The 16,618-nt window shown below is 35.3% G+C and overlaps 1 protein-coding gene across 2 annotated transcripts in view; it reads right to left on the bottom strand.

The window, feature by feature from the left end:
* Nucleotides 1-3,140: 3,140 nt before the first annotated feature.
* GBE1 (1,4-alpha-glucan branching enzyme 1) overlaps nucleotides 3,141-16,618 on the bottom strand; it is a 273,155-nt gene continuing 259,677 nt past the window's right edge. Inside the window, exons 15-16 of one of the 2 annotated variants that reach the window (XM_033211600.1) lie at nucleotides 12,520-12,637; nucleotides 3,141-3,912 (exon numbers count right to left, since the gene is read on the bottom strand). In XM_033211600.1, coding sequence (XP_033067491.1) covers nucleotides 3,856-3,912; nucleotides 12,520-12,637 — 175 coding nt within the window. In that variant the 3' untranslated portion in view covers nucleotides 3,141-3,855. The remainder of the gene's footprint in view (nucleotides 3,913-12,519; nucleotides 12,638-16,618) is intronic. The other variant, XM_033211601.1, reaches the window with a different exon arrangement.

The raw sequence follows: 16,618 nt of genomic DNA, 5'->3' as shown, positions 1-16,618 counted from the left end.
CAAGGTTGGGCTATATTAGTGCAGAGCCTGAGAGTAGCTGAAACACTAAGGGGCATTACACTGACCGCAGGGGAAAGGAATTCACTGGGACATCTGTATGTTCCAAGAGGAAACAAGCAATGAGGAGGCACTGAGCATGAAGAGCTGTAACTTGAGCCCACGTCTCCTGTCCACTGTATCACATTATTCTTTTAAAATACAGTTCAGGCTTCTGGGTAAAACAGTCTACACAGCATATATGATGGCTAAACACCTCTCTCTGGTCCAGCAGAAATAACAAGAAAAACTGTAAGTCAGAAGTAAGCTTCTGAATGACATGTCATTAGCATAAGCATATCTAACACAAAATATATTTTTTAATGTATATAAACGTTGCTTCCTCTGCACAGTTTTTGCTGAGAGTTAAAATCCAGATGTAACATCTTATGGAGACAAAAACACTTACAGCTACTGTGTGATAATTCCTCACACTACCAGTTAAGAAACTCTGCCCTAAAATATGAATGTTTCTCTGAAATTCTCTACAAATCACCATTAATAAGATAATAGAGTAGAAAAATTAGCAGGGAGTTCATTTGATTTTTTCCCCCCTAAAGGCTGGCTTTAGTTAGAAAATTTATCTACATTTCTATTCTAACACATTGTGAATGATAAATGAACTCCACTGCATAAAGGACATGACATTGCTATGCTATTTTCTTTCATCAGAATATTCTACCTAGCAAAGTTCATAGCTCAGTGCTTGTCCCCTTATAAGGAATAGAGAAAGAAATGAAACTCACTACTCTGAAGACCTCAAGCTTAGGGCATGACTCAAAATAGCAAAACGAAATAGTCTGAGAGGGACAAGGCCAGCCAGCAAGCTGATTCACTGTTTTGGTCTCTATCAGGTCTGTCTGTTCCAGCTCATTCTACATAGGAAAACCAATAAGAAAGCTATTTTACATTGCTTTCATCAACAGATTCAATGGCTTCAGGACCAGAGACAGTGAAACGGTGTTTTTCCAGAAACTGAAAGCTGAATGCGAGAGGAAAACACATGACCCTTCATCGCTTTCCTCCAGATCTGTCTGTACTCTCTTCCGTATTATTTGAAGAACAGGCTTCTTATTCAGACAACCTCCTATATGATCCCCATAGCAATGGCTATAACCCTGATGGGTGATAAATGCTGAATTGAATTGGTATTGCTAAGGGGAGTGCGTCAGTCAGAGAGAAAAAACAACAACAACAAAAACTTGCATTCTTTTATAGCTGCTACAAGAAAAGTCAATTTATTGTCACTGGTTACTTTTTGAACTTGAGGAACATGGTGGCTAACTCCCTCATTTTAGGTTAGAGATAAACACGTCAGCTAAGAACAGGGTAAAGTGAGAAACATTATACTTATAGAAAAGAGAATATGAGAGAAGTTGACCCTCAGAGTTCAAGTGGTATAAAGTAGGAACCATTCTAGGAGAAATGTTTGCAATTCAATTTTTGGCTATTACGAGCTGTGGTATTTTCTGAGTAGGCTACTTATTAAATGAAAACCTTATGCATCACTAGCATTAGGTGTAAATCCTATTATGGGTAATAGGGCAACTACTAGAACTCGTTTGCTAATATTAGAAAATGATGGCAAGAAATCTGTACTCAAGTTTTCTAGAACATAAAAAACTGAAATAGCAAAATATTTATTTTTAAAAAGTCAACAAAGACAGGTCACTCTCATTTCTGATGTTGGTAATAAATATGTCAGAGAAAAAAACAATATAAGGCACATTATAAGAGTAAAATGTTGCAACTCTCTGTTTTGATTGTTGAAACACTTAGCCAATAAAGAACTTCCCACAAGATGACATAACAATGAGAATGTTACTGATACGTAAATGAAAAGTCCTATAGTAAAATATATTAGAATATTAGAATGTTCCATAAAGGTCATCTATGCTGTGATATAACCCAACTGCTTTCCATTTTGGACTCTTAATATTTTATTTGCTTGTATGGGTTTTTGTAATTCCTACCTAGCAACATGCATTTATTGCTCTTCTGGGTGGGGGAGAAGGGCACTTGACAGGGGCAATTAACTTACATTACATTGTTAAATCCTAACTTTAGATTCTGAAATTAAAGAACCTTTTAGCAAAATCAATCAATATAATACGAATATCGTATATAATTAGTCTGGTCTTCCTCACTCTGCCACAGAGGTCAAAATGAAAAGTAAATGGGTTCTAGATGTTAAATAATTTATTGTAATTTAAAAACTATACCTAATAAACGGTATATCTCTTCATACATAACACATGCAAAATCAAGGAACTAAAAATTAGAACATGATAGATATATCATGCTTCAGGGTTCTACGCTGTGTTTTTATCAATGATAGTCACAGTACAGAGATCATGCCAGTGCGAAGATATTAATAATGTCTATGCAATGGGAAAACCATTACAGATGACTTTCAGTAATTTTCCCCAGCACGAATCATTATCAGCTGGCACTGCTGATTCTTTCAGGAAATCAAACCACTATTCTGTTTAGAAGTTAAAGTAAATAACACCTTTCACACTTAGATGCTCAAGGCTTTATTTAAAAACAGTTTAAGGATGATGGTTAATACACAGTATAGAGTTGGCTGTAAAAATGTTTATTGCTTATCTCTCCTACTGAGTTTTTAATGAAATAACACATTTCTAATTAATCACAAATAATCAGGCTAAAAACAAAAAACACGCAGTCAGTATTAATATTAGGGAAAATTAGATCTTTTTAAAAAAGTAATAGATACTTTATGTCCCATAAGTACAATATAATCTGTCAGTTATGAATCAATGATCTTAGACCTGTCTTGGTATTTAATTAACCAAGGGGTAAATTCATGAAGAATTATTCTACTGAGTTGAGATACTTAATTTAGCTTCTAAAAGTGTTCGGGTTTACAATGAAGGAGTAGCTTAGATATCAAAATTGGTTAGTGTGATTTCAAGTTACAAAATTGTGCCTAAAAAAAAAATATTAATCTCCATGCTTCCTAGTCCATCACGTAGATGTGAATGTATGTGGAGAAGGTATTAGAGTTGAGATAAGGCACAATAATATTCATTTATAATCAAGCCCTATAATAGTATAGCAAAATAAACATTAGCAAAGGCAATTTTACAAAAGCTTTTTATTGATTGAAAGGAAAGACATTTTCTGAAATGCTACAATTACCATTTCAGGGCTTCAGAAAGACTGGGGTAATGGCATTTAACAAGATACTTAGTGGACAAGAGATCACAAAATAAAACTTACACAAAACGAGACATGGATGAGTTCATACATAATGGCTTTTATATTATCTTGGATATAATTCTTTATTTTGTATCACTATTGCATATTTATTACAGTATTTCTAAACACAATTCAAAAAGAAAACAACAAAGAAACAATCTTGGTACCTCATAATTTAGACCAAAAGATATCAGAACAAATACAGCCGCCAAATATCCATCTTAAATACTGTGTACATTTAACAGAAAAAATCATACATGACAAATGACTGAAATTAGAATTTAAAAGGATCAAATAATTAGCCAGGAAAGCAAAATGTTTTTAACATATTATATATAACACTTCCATTTGAGAATCCTAGCTGCTAAGATGACTTGAAAATATGGTCTAGGATTCCTAATATTTTAAACATATTCTCCCATCTACTTAAAGAAAAGTTTGCTGTATTTGCATAAACCAATATTGAACTTCAGATACCTGACGGTTTGGCTAGACAACTGTATTCTGAAAAGCATACATGTTATAGCTGTGTGACAGTGATAACAAGAAAGCAAAACGCAAATCTGCATCTGGTGGAGCCGAAATCAGGCCTCTTCAATTCGGCAGATCCACATTCTGAAGGATGAGCGCCACTCTGCTTGGAATGTACACCTACGTCAAAACAATTATGTCAATGCAATTGAAGAGAGTACCAAACGGCCTGTCATTATGTCAAAGAGATATAGGCACGATGCAGCCTCACATCGGCCTAAAAGTTACAGTTCCCTTTACAATTTTACATGCTCTTAGAAGGCTCAATTGCGCAGTTCCTACAGTTGTGGCAGCAACATGACTATCATAAAGCAACCACCACTAGAGGGCTCCATACGACTTAATGAAAACCAATGCTCCTCACACAGGAATGATGTAAACGGCCCTGCTACTGCCATGTTTAGGCTCTATCAGGTGGTGAAGGAAGGCTGCCAGTTTGCAGTGTTACTACTTCAGTTAGATGAAGAAAAGCAATATACAAAGCACTTGTTTTGCATCAAGACACTTTTATTTGTAATCTTGTCTCTTTTTGTTTCCTTACAAGAACAAAAACTGAAATGTAATATAAGGAATCCTAACTCTCAATTGAAACCAATGACTAAGCTTGCCATTGCACTTCAACTAGGATTCAGATTCTCTCCATGGTGTGCACAGCCCTGACTCGCTCCTCTCTGCCTACATCTGGTATCCCAGCTCAGCTACTTGCTTGCATCTTCACCCACTACACTCCAGCCGCAGGAGCCTTTCAGGTCCTTGGACACATCAAACACTCCTCTTTTGTTGAATCTTTGCCTATGATGTGCCTTCTGCTGTAAACACTCGTTGCCTTGCTGATTCCTTATCTCTTGGAAAAATCCCAGCTATATGGAGAGGCTTTCCTTGACAACCCTAGATATGGTAAGTTCTTCTTTTCTAATCATGGCAGCTTTTTTGTTTCTTTCTGAACACTTAACAGAATTTGTGAATGATTTTTCAAGTTTACCATCTGTTTCCCTCATTAGACTATGAGTTTTAGAAAGGCGGAAGTCATACGTTTATCTTCTAACTCTCAGTTGGTGCCATTGGACAAGGCAGATGTTGATGATGACTGAATTAAAAAAATGAACAATGAACAAAGGAATAATAGTGGATCAATAGATGCGTATTTAACAAGATACTCTCTAATATATCTGAAATCTTTTTATAAAATTGAGAAGTGATTTGAACTGCTTAATGCTTATTTATATGCTAGTTCAAACAATGTATCTAAGTATTAACAAAGCAAACAGTAAAAATAATATTATAGATGGTTGTCATTGTGACAATCTCTCTTCATTTCTGACTTTGCTGATATTTTACTATTTTCAGTCACTTTATCTCTAAATGAAAGCTTGCCTGATGGTTAAAAAAAAAAAAAAAAAAAAGGCTTTCAGAGGTTAGAACCAGAATGAAGGCGCAAAGCAAACATGACTTTAGGGAAAAAATAATTAAAGAAACAGAACAGTTGATTTTCATTTAATGAGACTTGTATGTCCAATACATCTCAACTCTGCAAATGAACACAATGTTTTCTCTTAAGGTTTCACAATAAAGAACCAATACTACTCAAAAAAATCAGATATATTGATACAGTTGGTTAGTTTTTAACATCAAAAGTTAAAGCAGGTTTAAAATGGTGGCACTTAAAGAAATTTATATTTTGGATTTAATGGCTAGAGAACGGTTTTTCTAATCTTCAATTCAAAGTAATAGTGATTTAGGAAATGAAGATCATCTGAAAAAGATTAACAAATGCTAACAGTCGCTGTGTAGCTCAATGTCTCATGGTCTGTTTTGCAATACAGTATTTCCAAAAAGATAAATATTACATCCGTGCGGTCACTAAGTGTGAGAAAACCATGTATTTCAGTGCTACAAGCTGTTTCCCTATAGTTTACACATTGTATTTTATATCTTATAACTATCACACCACATCAGAATTTCACTGCTAATGCAATCCTTTCTATGCAACATTTTCTCTTTGTCATACGCAAGATGTTATGAGAGTGAGTCAATAAAGGGAAGCTGGAGTTATCCACAAATAAAGCAGGACTATTACCAAAGATCCTGACAGACCCAGTCCAAAGGAGAGCACATTTCCATAATGAAGCTACAGACAAAATGAACACAACCCAAAGCAAAGAAGGAGAAATAAAAACAAACAAACAACAAACAAACAAAGTGTGATTCAACCCATTCCCTCCCTACATCTTATCAAAACAGGTATAAATTGAGAAAGTGACCTACCCTTCTAAAGGAGTTTCCCATGTACTTATCAGGGGGTCTAGTCTAGTCTACATATTTCTTTCTTTCTTTTTTTTTTTTTTTTGAGATGGAGTCTTGCTCTGTCACCAGGCTGGAATGCAGTGGTGTGATCTCAGCTCACTGCAATCTCTGCCTCCCGGGTTCAAGCCATTCTCCTGCCTCAGCCTCCTGAGTAGCTGGTATTACAGGCACGCAACACCATACTCAGCTAATTTTTGTAATTTTAGTAGAGATGAGGTTTCTCAATGTTGGTCAGGATGGTCTCAACTCTTGACCTCATGATCTGCCTGCCTTGGCCTCCCAAATTGCTGAGATTACAGGCGTGAGCCACCGTGGCTGGCCATAGTCTACATATTTCATTTTGGGGATCACAGTAACTGGATTTAACTAATCAGTGGGACAGAAGGTTACAATTTGAATGGTTCTGAATTGTTCTGCCATGAGCAATCTAACACTGAAAACCAATCTAAATATTTCAGTAGAGCCAGAAACTAGACAAAATAATTTCAGTTCCCTCTACATGGAAAACATTTCTCTTATAGAGTATTGTCCTACAATGCAGGCAAAAAGACTCTGATAAGTCCAAGGTTCCCAGGAAAGTTGCAATGAAACACATTAGTCAGGTCTAGGATAAATAATGAGAGGTCTCTGTAAGTGCATGTTATAGTGCTATATCTCAGATTTGGATCCTAAGCAATTGTGATATCTACTGTTTCATTCATAACCTCATTATATCATCAATGAAATATAATAATAATTACATAATGATAATTTAGAACCAGTCTTACTCTTTGATGTTTTGGCATTTTCACTTGTCTAAATTTAAGAGGTTTTTTTTTTTTTCTTTTTAGGCAGATTTTCACTCTTGTTACCCAGGCTGGAGTTCAATGACGCAATCTTAGCTCACCGCAGCCTCCACTTCCCAGGTTCAAGTGATTCTCCTGCCTCAGTCTCCCAAGTAGCTGAGATTACAGGGATACGCCACCACACCCGGCTAATTTTTTTTTGTATTTTTAGTAGAGATGGGGTTTCTCCATGTTGGTAAGGCTGGTCTCGAACTCCCGACCTCAGCTGTTCCGCCCGCCTTGGCCTCCCAAAGTGCTGGGATTATAGGTGTGAGCCACCGCACCCAGCTGAGAGGTTTTTTTTTCAAAGGATGCCATAACAAAGTTCCAGGGTTGTAGTATATGCACTGCAATATATTGCCATTGTGGCATTTGATGGTTAAAAAATGCTTCAAGAATATTCACTAACAGATACTGGTCTTTTCATGTAAGGAGGTTTATAACGACACTTCCATCATACTTAGAGACCTCTTAATGCAATACGCTAAAAACAAACACCTTCGGTTCACAATTGTATAATATCATTAACAGAAATACTTTGTAATAATATACATATATTTCACTGCAGTGTTAGTCATCAGAATGTGTTTCTATGGCTCCAGAGCCCTTATGGTACAGGCAACACAGAAGAATTTCCCTAAGCCAGTGATTTTTCTTAACTATGGCTATTTATGGAATTTTGAGTTTTCTTCTGAGTATGTAAACCAATTTTTTTAGTGGTTAGGAAATTACTACTAATTATACTAAAGAACTTAAAACAATCAGAGATAACCCTTATGATGAGATAATTACAGACACGAACAATTTGGGGTTCCTAAAATTTAGTCTAAGTATTGGCTCTGTAATTCTCATTTTATCATTTTAATTCATACAACAGTTTTGATTAATATGGCAAGAGAAAAGAAGCATGAACACATTTAAGTAGATTTAAACACAATCATTTAAGTATATTTAAATATAAAAAGTATATTGACATACCTGTATATAGAAGGGACTTACTATGCATAACATGCATGCTGATAAACATATCTCCTATGTCCATTTATTAGCCTGTAAGCCCTAAACATTTTATATCTAGAATCACCTTAAGAACATGAGACAATGTAGTATATAGCTATGAGTTTCATTTTTTTCTAGCTATATTAATAGTCTGCTCTTCACAAAGAATCAGAATAGCACAGTACAATCTAATTCATTTATTAAGAGAGTCAAATGCATGCTAATCTACTCAGTTATTTTGATGACTTTAATGACTTAATTATTACACTAACCATGAGTGTGGCTAAAAAAACAACTGTTCACACAATGGTCTATTTTATGTCATTCAGGCAAAATGTTATTTTCCTCTAGGACTATATTTTCCTCTAGGACTAATAATTGACTTGCAAAATTTAATTACACAATTTTTGAAAACACAGTGTCAAACATTTTAAAAAAGAAAATTTTAAAATTAAAAAAACATTTAATACTTTAAAGGGTAATTTAAAAAATTCTCTTAGAAATTTTTAAGTTTAGAAATAGCATATACACATATAATTTTGGAAGAATGAAAACAGCATTCAGTGGGCCGGGCATGGTGGCTCACGCCTGTAATCCCAGCACTTCGGGAGGCCGAGGCAGGTGGATCACCTGAGGTCAGGAGTTTGAGACCAGTCTGGTCAACATGATGAAACCTCATCTCTACTAAAAATACAAAAATTAGCTGGGCATGGTGGTGTGCAGCTGTAATCCCAGCTACTTGTGAGGCTGAGGCAGGAAAACTGCTTGAACCTGAGACGCAGAGGTTGCAGTGAGCCAAGATCGTGCCACTGCACTCCAGCCTGGGCAACAGAGTGAGACTCCGTCTCACAAAAAAAACAAACAAAACATCATTCAATGAAAAAGTCATTAGATTCCTTCATAGTCTACATACACATTTTTTCATAATAAAAATTACACAGTCTTTTGAAAAATAAAAGATGATATAAAATAATTTTAGTTTTCACATACATGCTTTAGTTCATAAAATACTTTTTTAAGAAAAAATAAATTGTATTCTTTTATTCTAATTCTCATTATTTTGCATTAGGGTTGGGAGAAAAGTGATGCTAGTGTTTCTGTATAGAAATGTGTATTAGCTCATCTAACTTATATACATTAAAAAAGTAAACTAAAAATCAAGATTTTCTTTCTTCTAAAAAGCTATTTTCATAATTTTGAATAGAGCAAAATATATTTTCCAACTGTTAAGCTGTATTAAAACTTACAAGTGAGGGGCAATAAAAGTGATACATCTATGCCAAATCCTACATTTAAATCAAGTCTACTTTTGAACCTCCAAATTTAGAATGAGAGTAAATACATCTACTTCTTATTGATAGGAAGCCTAATTGTCAAAGTAATTAGTGCTACATCTATTGCTTTATTCTCATTTTCATCATCATCATTCAGTTAATGTAAAGAAATCGAATTCATTTAAGGCTCAATAATCTCTTTTCTCCCATTTGTGCCATGGAATTGGATTTTATGAATCAGAGGAGGGAAAGGAAGCCCCCTGCCTCCAGTGCACTGATTAACATATAGGTTAACATATTAGGTTCCTGTATCAGGAATCAAAATATAGAGAAATGATTATGCTAACATGGAGTTTCCAATAACTGCCAGTAAAGCAGACTGGCGGAGCTCTGTCCCATCGCTTTTGGACATTTGTGACATACTCTGACCTTAGCAAATACGTTTCAATGGCTGTATACATGCAGTTATCCCCGGCTTCACAGTTTCAGCTGAGGGAGCACACAGAGACAAGGCTAGAGCAGTACCTGCTGATGCTGCAGCATGTATGGCTATTACAAAATTCCTTTGAGCTGTTTGTTGCTATCTTTGAAAACAGATTTGACACTTATTCAGCGATCCTTTGGATTATTAAGCTTGCAAATTAAGCTTTGGCAAATGCTGTGTACTAGTTATGATGGGAAAAATTTCATAGAAGGAAAAGTTATATTTTGTTCTTCCTTCCTCCTTTTAGTCTGCGAGAATAGGAGGTATGAGTGATCTCACTGGAAGAGGTATAAGACCTACAGCACTCATGATCATGTTCAAGCAACTCCACTGGATCCCAGCACATATGACTCAGTTTAATAAGGAGTTCCCTTATAATGAAGCATTATTACAGTAGGTACATTTGTTAATGTGATTTTTTTTTTTTTTTCTCCTCTGGCTCTTTGCTGAATAACTTAGGTAAAAAGAAAACCTGTTTGCCTAGATTTTCTGTATTTTACTAGTCTGTGTGGACTCCCTTAATCTGACATTAAAACGAGTGATCTTATCATCTGGAGCCTAAAGGTGTATTTAAAGGAGTAATTCCTGAAGCACTGTAGTCATGGAAAACAAGATGCCGCTGCTGGGAAGACAGGGCTAGCCCTCACCTCATGGGCTGCATTGGATTAGAGTTCTGTTGCAGGCAGTGTTCAGCTCTTCTCTGTTGGCCATGTCCTTGCAGGGCTGTCCTCCTCTACGTATTATTGATACTTATGAGATCTTCTTTATTCTATCTGATAATTTACAACTGCATTTTCCACATTGGTGAGATCAATTCGATTAGTGCTTGAAAAGTAATCTCCTGATGTTGCTGTCACTGGTTGGTTGGCTTGTTTTAATTATGCCAGCATATCTTCACTCTTACAAAATTGAAAGGATGTCAAGATATTTTCTGCCCACCTCAAAAGAGTCTGAGCTGTCGCCTATGATTATAATTTCCCCAAAGTTGGGAGAAGGTATTCTTAATTACGTGTCCTCAAAACACTTAGTATTTTGACATGTTTAAACTACTATATAATAATTGCCTATCCATGACAATAACACCTTTAAAAAACATATGCAGTAGCATTTTACAGTTTCCAAAAACCTTGGGCATGTTAAAGAGTTTCTGCTTCCTAAGAATCTCTTGCTGTAGGGAAGATAATATGAATAATCTTCATTTTACAAGTGGGGGAAACTGCAGTGCAAAAAAAAAGTTAAATCACTCAATTTCTCAGTGAGTAAATGGCAGACTAGGGTCAGGATCCCAGGTCCTGTGCCGCGGCATTTTGTGATATTTTCACTATACCTTCAAGTTTTTTATAACAGAACCCTGTTGGGGTACACAGACATTTAGAAAAGCTGGCTATGTAAGAATTTTGCGGTCTGAGTCTTTCCAAGTCCTTTCATTCTAGTTCCATCAGTGAAAGTTCAGTTTTATTGCAATCAGTTGCTCCTTCCCCATGACTCCCCTTTGTGAGCTGAATCATCTTTCCGAAACCCTAAGGGCATCTAACTCTTTTGATTATTTCAGAACTTTATGGTAATTTTCTTATTCACTTCCTTGATAAAAAAAACTATTTTTATCAATCTTATTTTACATGTCAAAATTGAATGTTCTCACAGACTACAGTAATAATTCCTTGAAGAATGTGATAGCACCTTTGAGTCCTCTCTCTTAAAAATATATATCTTTCTCCAAATATATCTAAAGCTGGATCAATGTCATCATCAACACACACTCATATGCACACACATACATTTAGGGCAACACCTAATTCTCATAGGACTTTCCATTGCACTTTCCTCACAACCCATAATCTAACAACTCACTCTTTGTAATCCCTGCTCTTTTCAGTGATTTTATGCTGTGATCTTTGGGATATCACTTTTATGTATAATATGGCAGCTTTACGAAGCTGAGTGCTGGCATCACTCTGAGAGGTGGGAAAACAGTAGAAAGATAGAAGGCCGAGGGGTACCATAGAGATTCTCATGCCTGACTTCTATCTCAACTTTTGAAAAGTGAGAGAATTTAATGAAATAAGAATGTTAACAGCTATGGTAAAGTCATGTATTTGTTAGGTGCCTCCTAGAATTAGGAATGGTAGATGTGGTTTTGAACCTACTATATGGCCATACATTAAATAATGAATTCCTCTGAATCTAGAAACTTACTAAATTCTACATATTTTAAAGAATTTAAACATAGTAGTTTAAAGCAACATTCTAACATTCTATTTGTGTGAACACTACAATGTAAAAATTAGTTATGTCATATAATGCTTCCTTTAGTAATATAAAAAATCCAGAGAATTTTATAGCTAGAATGAATTCAGTCTTCAATTTACTACATGAAAGAAAAGAAAGATACATTTTTCATTGACTCCTTTAAGGTGTTTTAAATTAAACTTCATTTGCTAGTCCATAATGTAGAAATCTGCTTAATATAAAATGTTATGGAGAAAACAAGAACAGAAGGAGAGTGAATTGTTGCATAAAGAATAGAAATGTTCATAATTGAAAGAAAAATAAAAAACTGCCTTCTGCTCATTTCTTGAGAAATAGTTTTGAATTCTATTAATATTTAATTTTTGCCAATTGTCCCCTAAATATCCTTTACTATTAGTTTTTCCAAAACACAATTTAGTCCAGTACCACACATTACATCTGGTCAAGCGTAGTCCCCTCTCCCTAATCCCTTTCCTTCATGCTTTTACTCCATGTTGCTTATTTGAAGAGTTGTTTATTTGAACAAAAACATTACTATAAGAATAAAAGAGTAAATTAAAATAGCAGGAAATACGTTGAGAAACTTACTTACCAAAAGAGAATAGGGACGCCCATTATGTTCAAAAGCCTCAGAGAAAAAGTCAGTGCTGTGGTCGAGTCTCTGATGCCCTCCGTATTCCGCTGCATCTGAATCTAGCACAATTTTGAATGTACGGCTTTTAAGGAATTCACAACAGATGAGGAGTTGAATGAGACATTGTAAAATATGTGCTGAGACAGCAATTTAAAAGTGAGTTTTTGAGCAGTGTTAAATCATAATTTGTACTAAGCACTCATTTCTTCTTGTACAGTTTTATGTTTGAAAGGGGCTTTACCGGCTATCTACTGCACACACCCATGAGACCCCTGTTATACTCCCAACATGACTCAGCAAGTGATCACCCAGCCTGGGACGAAACCTACCTAATCCACTTTTCTCTTCAAGCAACCTATTCCACTTGTTATAAATTCTTCTCCATACTGAATAGAAATTTTGCTCTGTAAGATTATATTACTTCTACCAAGACAAGTTGTAAATAATAAGTCCAACATGTAGTCACCTTTTAAATATTTACTAATAGTTATACTATCTCCATGTGTCTGCTAGATATATTAGTAAATACAGTCAGTCCTCCATATCTGTGGATTTTGCATCTGTGAATTCAATCAACTTCAGATAAAAAAAATTCAAAAAAGGAAATGCCTCGTTGCATCTGTACTGAACATCTGATTTTTCACAATAAGTTGTTAGATGGTATTAGCATATTTACAGCAAAATTAAAAGCTATCATTATGTTCAAATTTATTAGGCTCAAAGTATCTAGAAATGGCACTTGATACAAAAATCTACAATGATATATGCATTGGTATCTTAGAAATCTTAAGTTTCTTCTAACCTTAGTAGAAATGCAGATAGTTTAAGTGCTTTTTGTTTTGATTTCCTGGAAAATATATCATTAATCTCAGAAATGTTAGTATATTACCATTACTGCAAAAATTATCACATTAATAGAACCTGTGGGCAAGGAACAATGAGCCATCATTGTCAACCCTTGAAAATCTTTGTCTAAGTCAGAAGTGAAGATGGACATGCTACGGAAACTCAGAAGTGAAGACGGACATGCTACAGAAACTTCTGCTAGTAGTGTTGCCTCCATTTTAGTGAATCCAGGCCAGCCTTCTCTAATTCAAACTGAAACTGATAATCAGAATATTACTGTATTGAGAAAGAAAGACCGAGATTCAAATGATGACTACTAGGCACAGGGACATTTAAAGTCACTCAGTATAGCTGAACATGATTTGAGCCTACCAATACATTTAATGCTGAAATACGGATAACGAAAATAAATAATCAAAGACATGGCAAATAATGACTACTGTGGAATAAAAAAAAGACTATTCAAATAGAAGTTTAGCTTTTGTTCTTCATTCCAGTTCACTAAATACTGGGATAAATCTTCCGAAAACTAAAACAGTACAGTTTAGAGAGTAATGTTCTGGAATACTTTAAAAACAGCTGAATTAAAATATCAATTAATGAATTACTGGTTGACAACATAGGCTTTTGATAGCAGTGGCTAAATAAGGCAAGCATATCATCAAAAGCAATGGTTTCCAACCTGACTGGTAGTCATGTTATTGTAAGTTCTCACTGAGTGAGTAGTTATGTGATTGTAAGGGGCTGGGAATTTATATACGATTAGGCGTTGTCTAAAGACTAAATTATGTCATTATACACATTTGACACTGTGTTTCAAAGAATGTACATGTTTTTACTATTAAAATGCAGATTATATTGTTCCCTTCTTTGTGTCCATGTGTACTCAATGTTTAGCTCACATTTGTGAGAACATGAGGTATTTGGTTTTCCATTCCTGCATTATCAGACACCAGAGCCTACTTGAGGGCAGAAGATGGGCGGAGGGTGAGGATGGAAGAACTACCCATCAGGGACTATGCTTATTACCTGGGTGACAAAATAATCTGTGCACCAAACCCCCACGACATGCAGTTTACCCACTAACAAACCTGCACATGTATCCCCTGAACCTAAAAGTTAAAAAGAAAAAAAAAAAAAATTAGGTCCAAACATTTAATGTGCCTTTTACACAATGAATGATCAATTATGGGAATGTGACAAGACACAAGAGCCTGTGCTGGGGGCAGTCAATTGTGGGAACACAATGAGGAAATATATGGGGGAAATTGATGGAAGACAGGGTTATTTTAGTAGGTTTGTTTGTACCGGTCTATTTTGACTTCCCAATCTCTGGTGATGAGAATGTCCTCCTATTCCTGGCACAGGAAAGACACCTTTTTCACGGGCAATTTTATGATTTGCTTTTTGGTAGAAAGGAGGAGATCAAAGAGCTCTTTCTGCATCTGTTGTTTCTCAAACAGATTCAGCTCAAAATAATCAGTAAACCAAAGTGGCATATTTTGGGGTAGCACGTTCTGAACCCCTTCCTAACCAACTTCAACTTCTCACTAACACTAGAGATGACTATTTCCTCCTATGAACACTTTCATTTTAGTCACCTGAATTATAATTTTTAAAATGTTATAGGAAAATTATTCAAGGTTGCAAAACTAAAAATAATAATTCCCTCATTTATTTAGGGGCATTTTTTTTTTTTTTTTTTTTTTTGAGACAGGGTCTGGCTATCACCCAGGCTGCAGTGTAGTGGCGCGATCTTGGCTCACTGAAACCTTTGCCTCCCAGGCTCAAGCAGTTTGTCCCACCTCAGCCTCTCAAGTAGTTGAGACCACAGGCACAGGCCACCAAACTGATTTTTATATTTTTTGTAGCAATGGGGTTTCACCATGTTGCCCAGGCTGGTCTCGAACTCTTGAGCTCAAGCGATCTGCCCACCTCAGCCTCTTAAAGTGCTGGGATTAGTGAGCTATCATGCCTGGCATGCCTTTTTTTCTTTTTCTTAATAAAGGAGAATGTTCTCAACAAAATTATTTTTCTGAAACAGAATTAAATAATATTTAAATGTTATTTTCAATGTTACAGTAAAATAAAAATCACATGTCCATCATTTTACATGCTTTTCCCACAATAAAGTACAGGCTGAGCTTCGCACACCAAAAAATGCAATTTTAAAGTCACAAAATTTAATAGTTTTTGTGTATACTTTTTTCGATCAAAGGACAGTAAAAGAACCATTGCTATACAAGGATTCATTTCTCTTTGACACTGAAAGAGATCGTCATATTGAAAATGTTAGAATCTACTTACTTTATATAATTGGTAGCCATACAGGAAAAGCGTATAAAAGCCATAGAGAAAGTTTCAAAACATCGGTTTAGACATGTTTTTCTGGCCTATAATTTAAAGAAAAAATTTTTCTGTGTCCAATCGCGCAATCACTCAGTTCTGTGTCTATATTACCCAGGGAAAACAATAGCTTCCTTTAGAAAATGTGGCCTTTAAAATCCAGAAATTTCTACCAATTTAAACACTAAACAAGAGGTGATGTGTGTGAAAGAGCTTTATAATCATGAACTACTGCCATATATTATTCAAGTATCAGGAAACTACATGTTTTAGGAATGCTGCTTAGAATCAGAACAAGCCTTTTCAGAGAGATTATCTGAGCAACTGATTTGTTTGTTTTTCATGTTCTCTCTCTTGGGTACTCCCTCACTCTCTCATGTGCATGCACATACACACAGATGCACACATATGTACATACATGATACGGGACACACACAGCACCACAATTCCCACATCGTCCTTTTTCGGTGAAAATTTACCTCTGAAAATATGACTCAAAGCCAATTTATACTTATTTTCAACTACCATCATTATATGGTTTCCAATACATAGTACACAGGATAAATTTAGCAGGACACCTTAAAAGGTCATCAGTTATCCATAGCTACCTCCATATTCCTAGCAGAGGACCTTCTCATAATAGGTTCCCAATAAAACTTGGAAACTGATATTCAGAATGACAACACTGACTTACCAAGAAAAGCCAAATTGCATATATTGTTTTTTATAATTGAGGAAAGTACAGTAAATTATCTTTACTCCCCCATTCATTTACTAAATACATACAATGTACAAGATATTGTGCAAGAAACAAAAATAACTAAGATATGGTCTTCATTTACATGTAGCTTACAGCCTGTAAAAG

This window comes from Trachypithecus francoisi, unplaced genomic scaffold, assembly GCF_009764315.1.
Source record: "Trachypithecus francoisi isolate TF-2019V2 unplaced genomic scaffold, Tfra_2.0 Lachesis_group0, whole genome shotgun sequence".
In the NCBI taxonomy this organism is placed as follows: domain Eukaryota; kingdom Metazoa; phylum Chordata; class Mammalia; order Primates; family Cercopithecidae; genus Trachypithecus; species Trachypithecus francoisi.
Note: the sequence above shows the minus strand (reverse complement) of the source record. Positions and strands in the feature narration are given on the sequence as shown.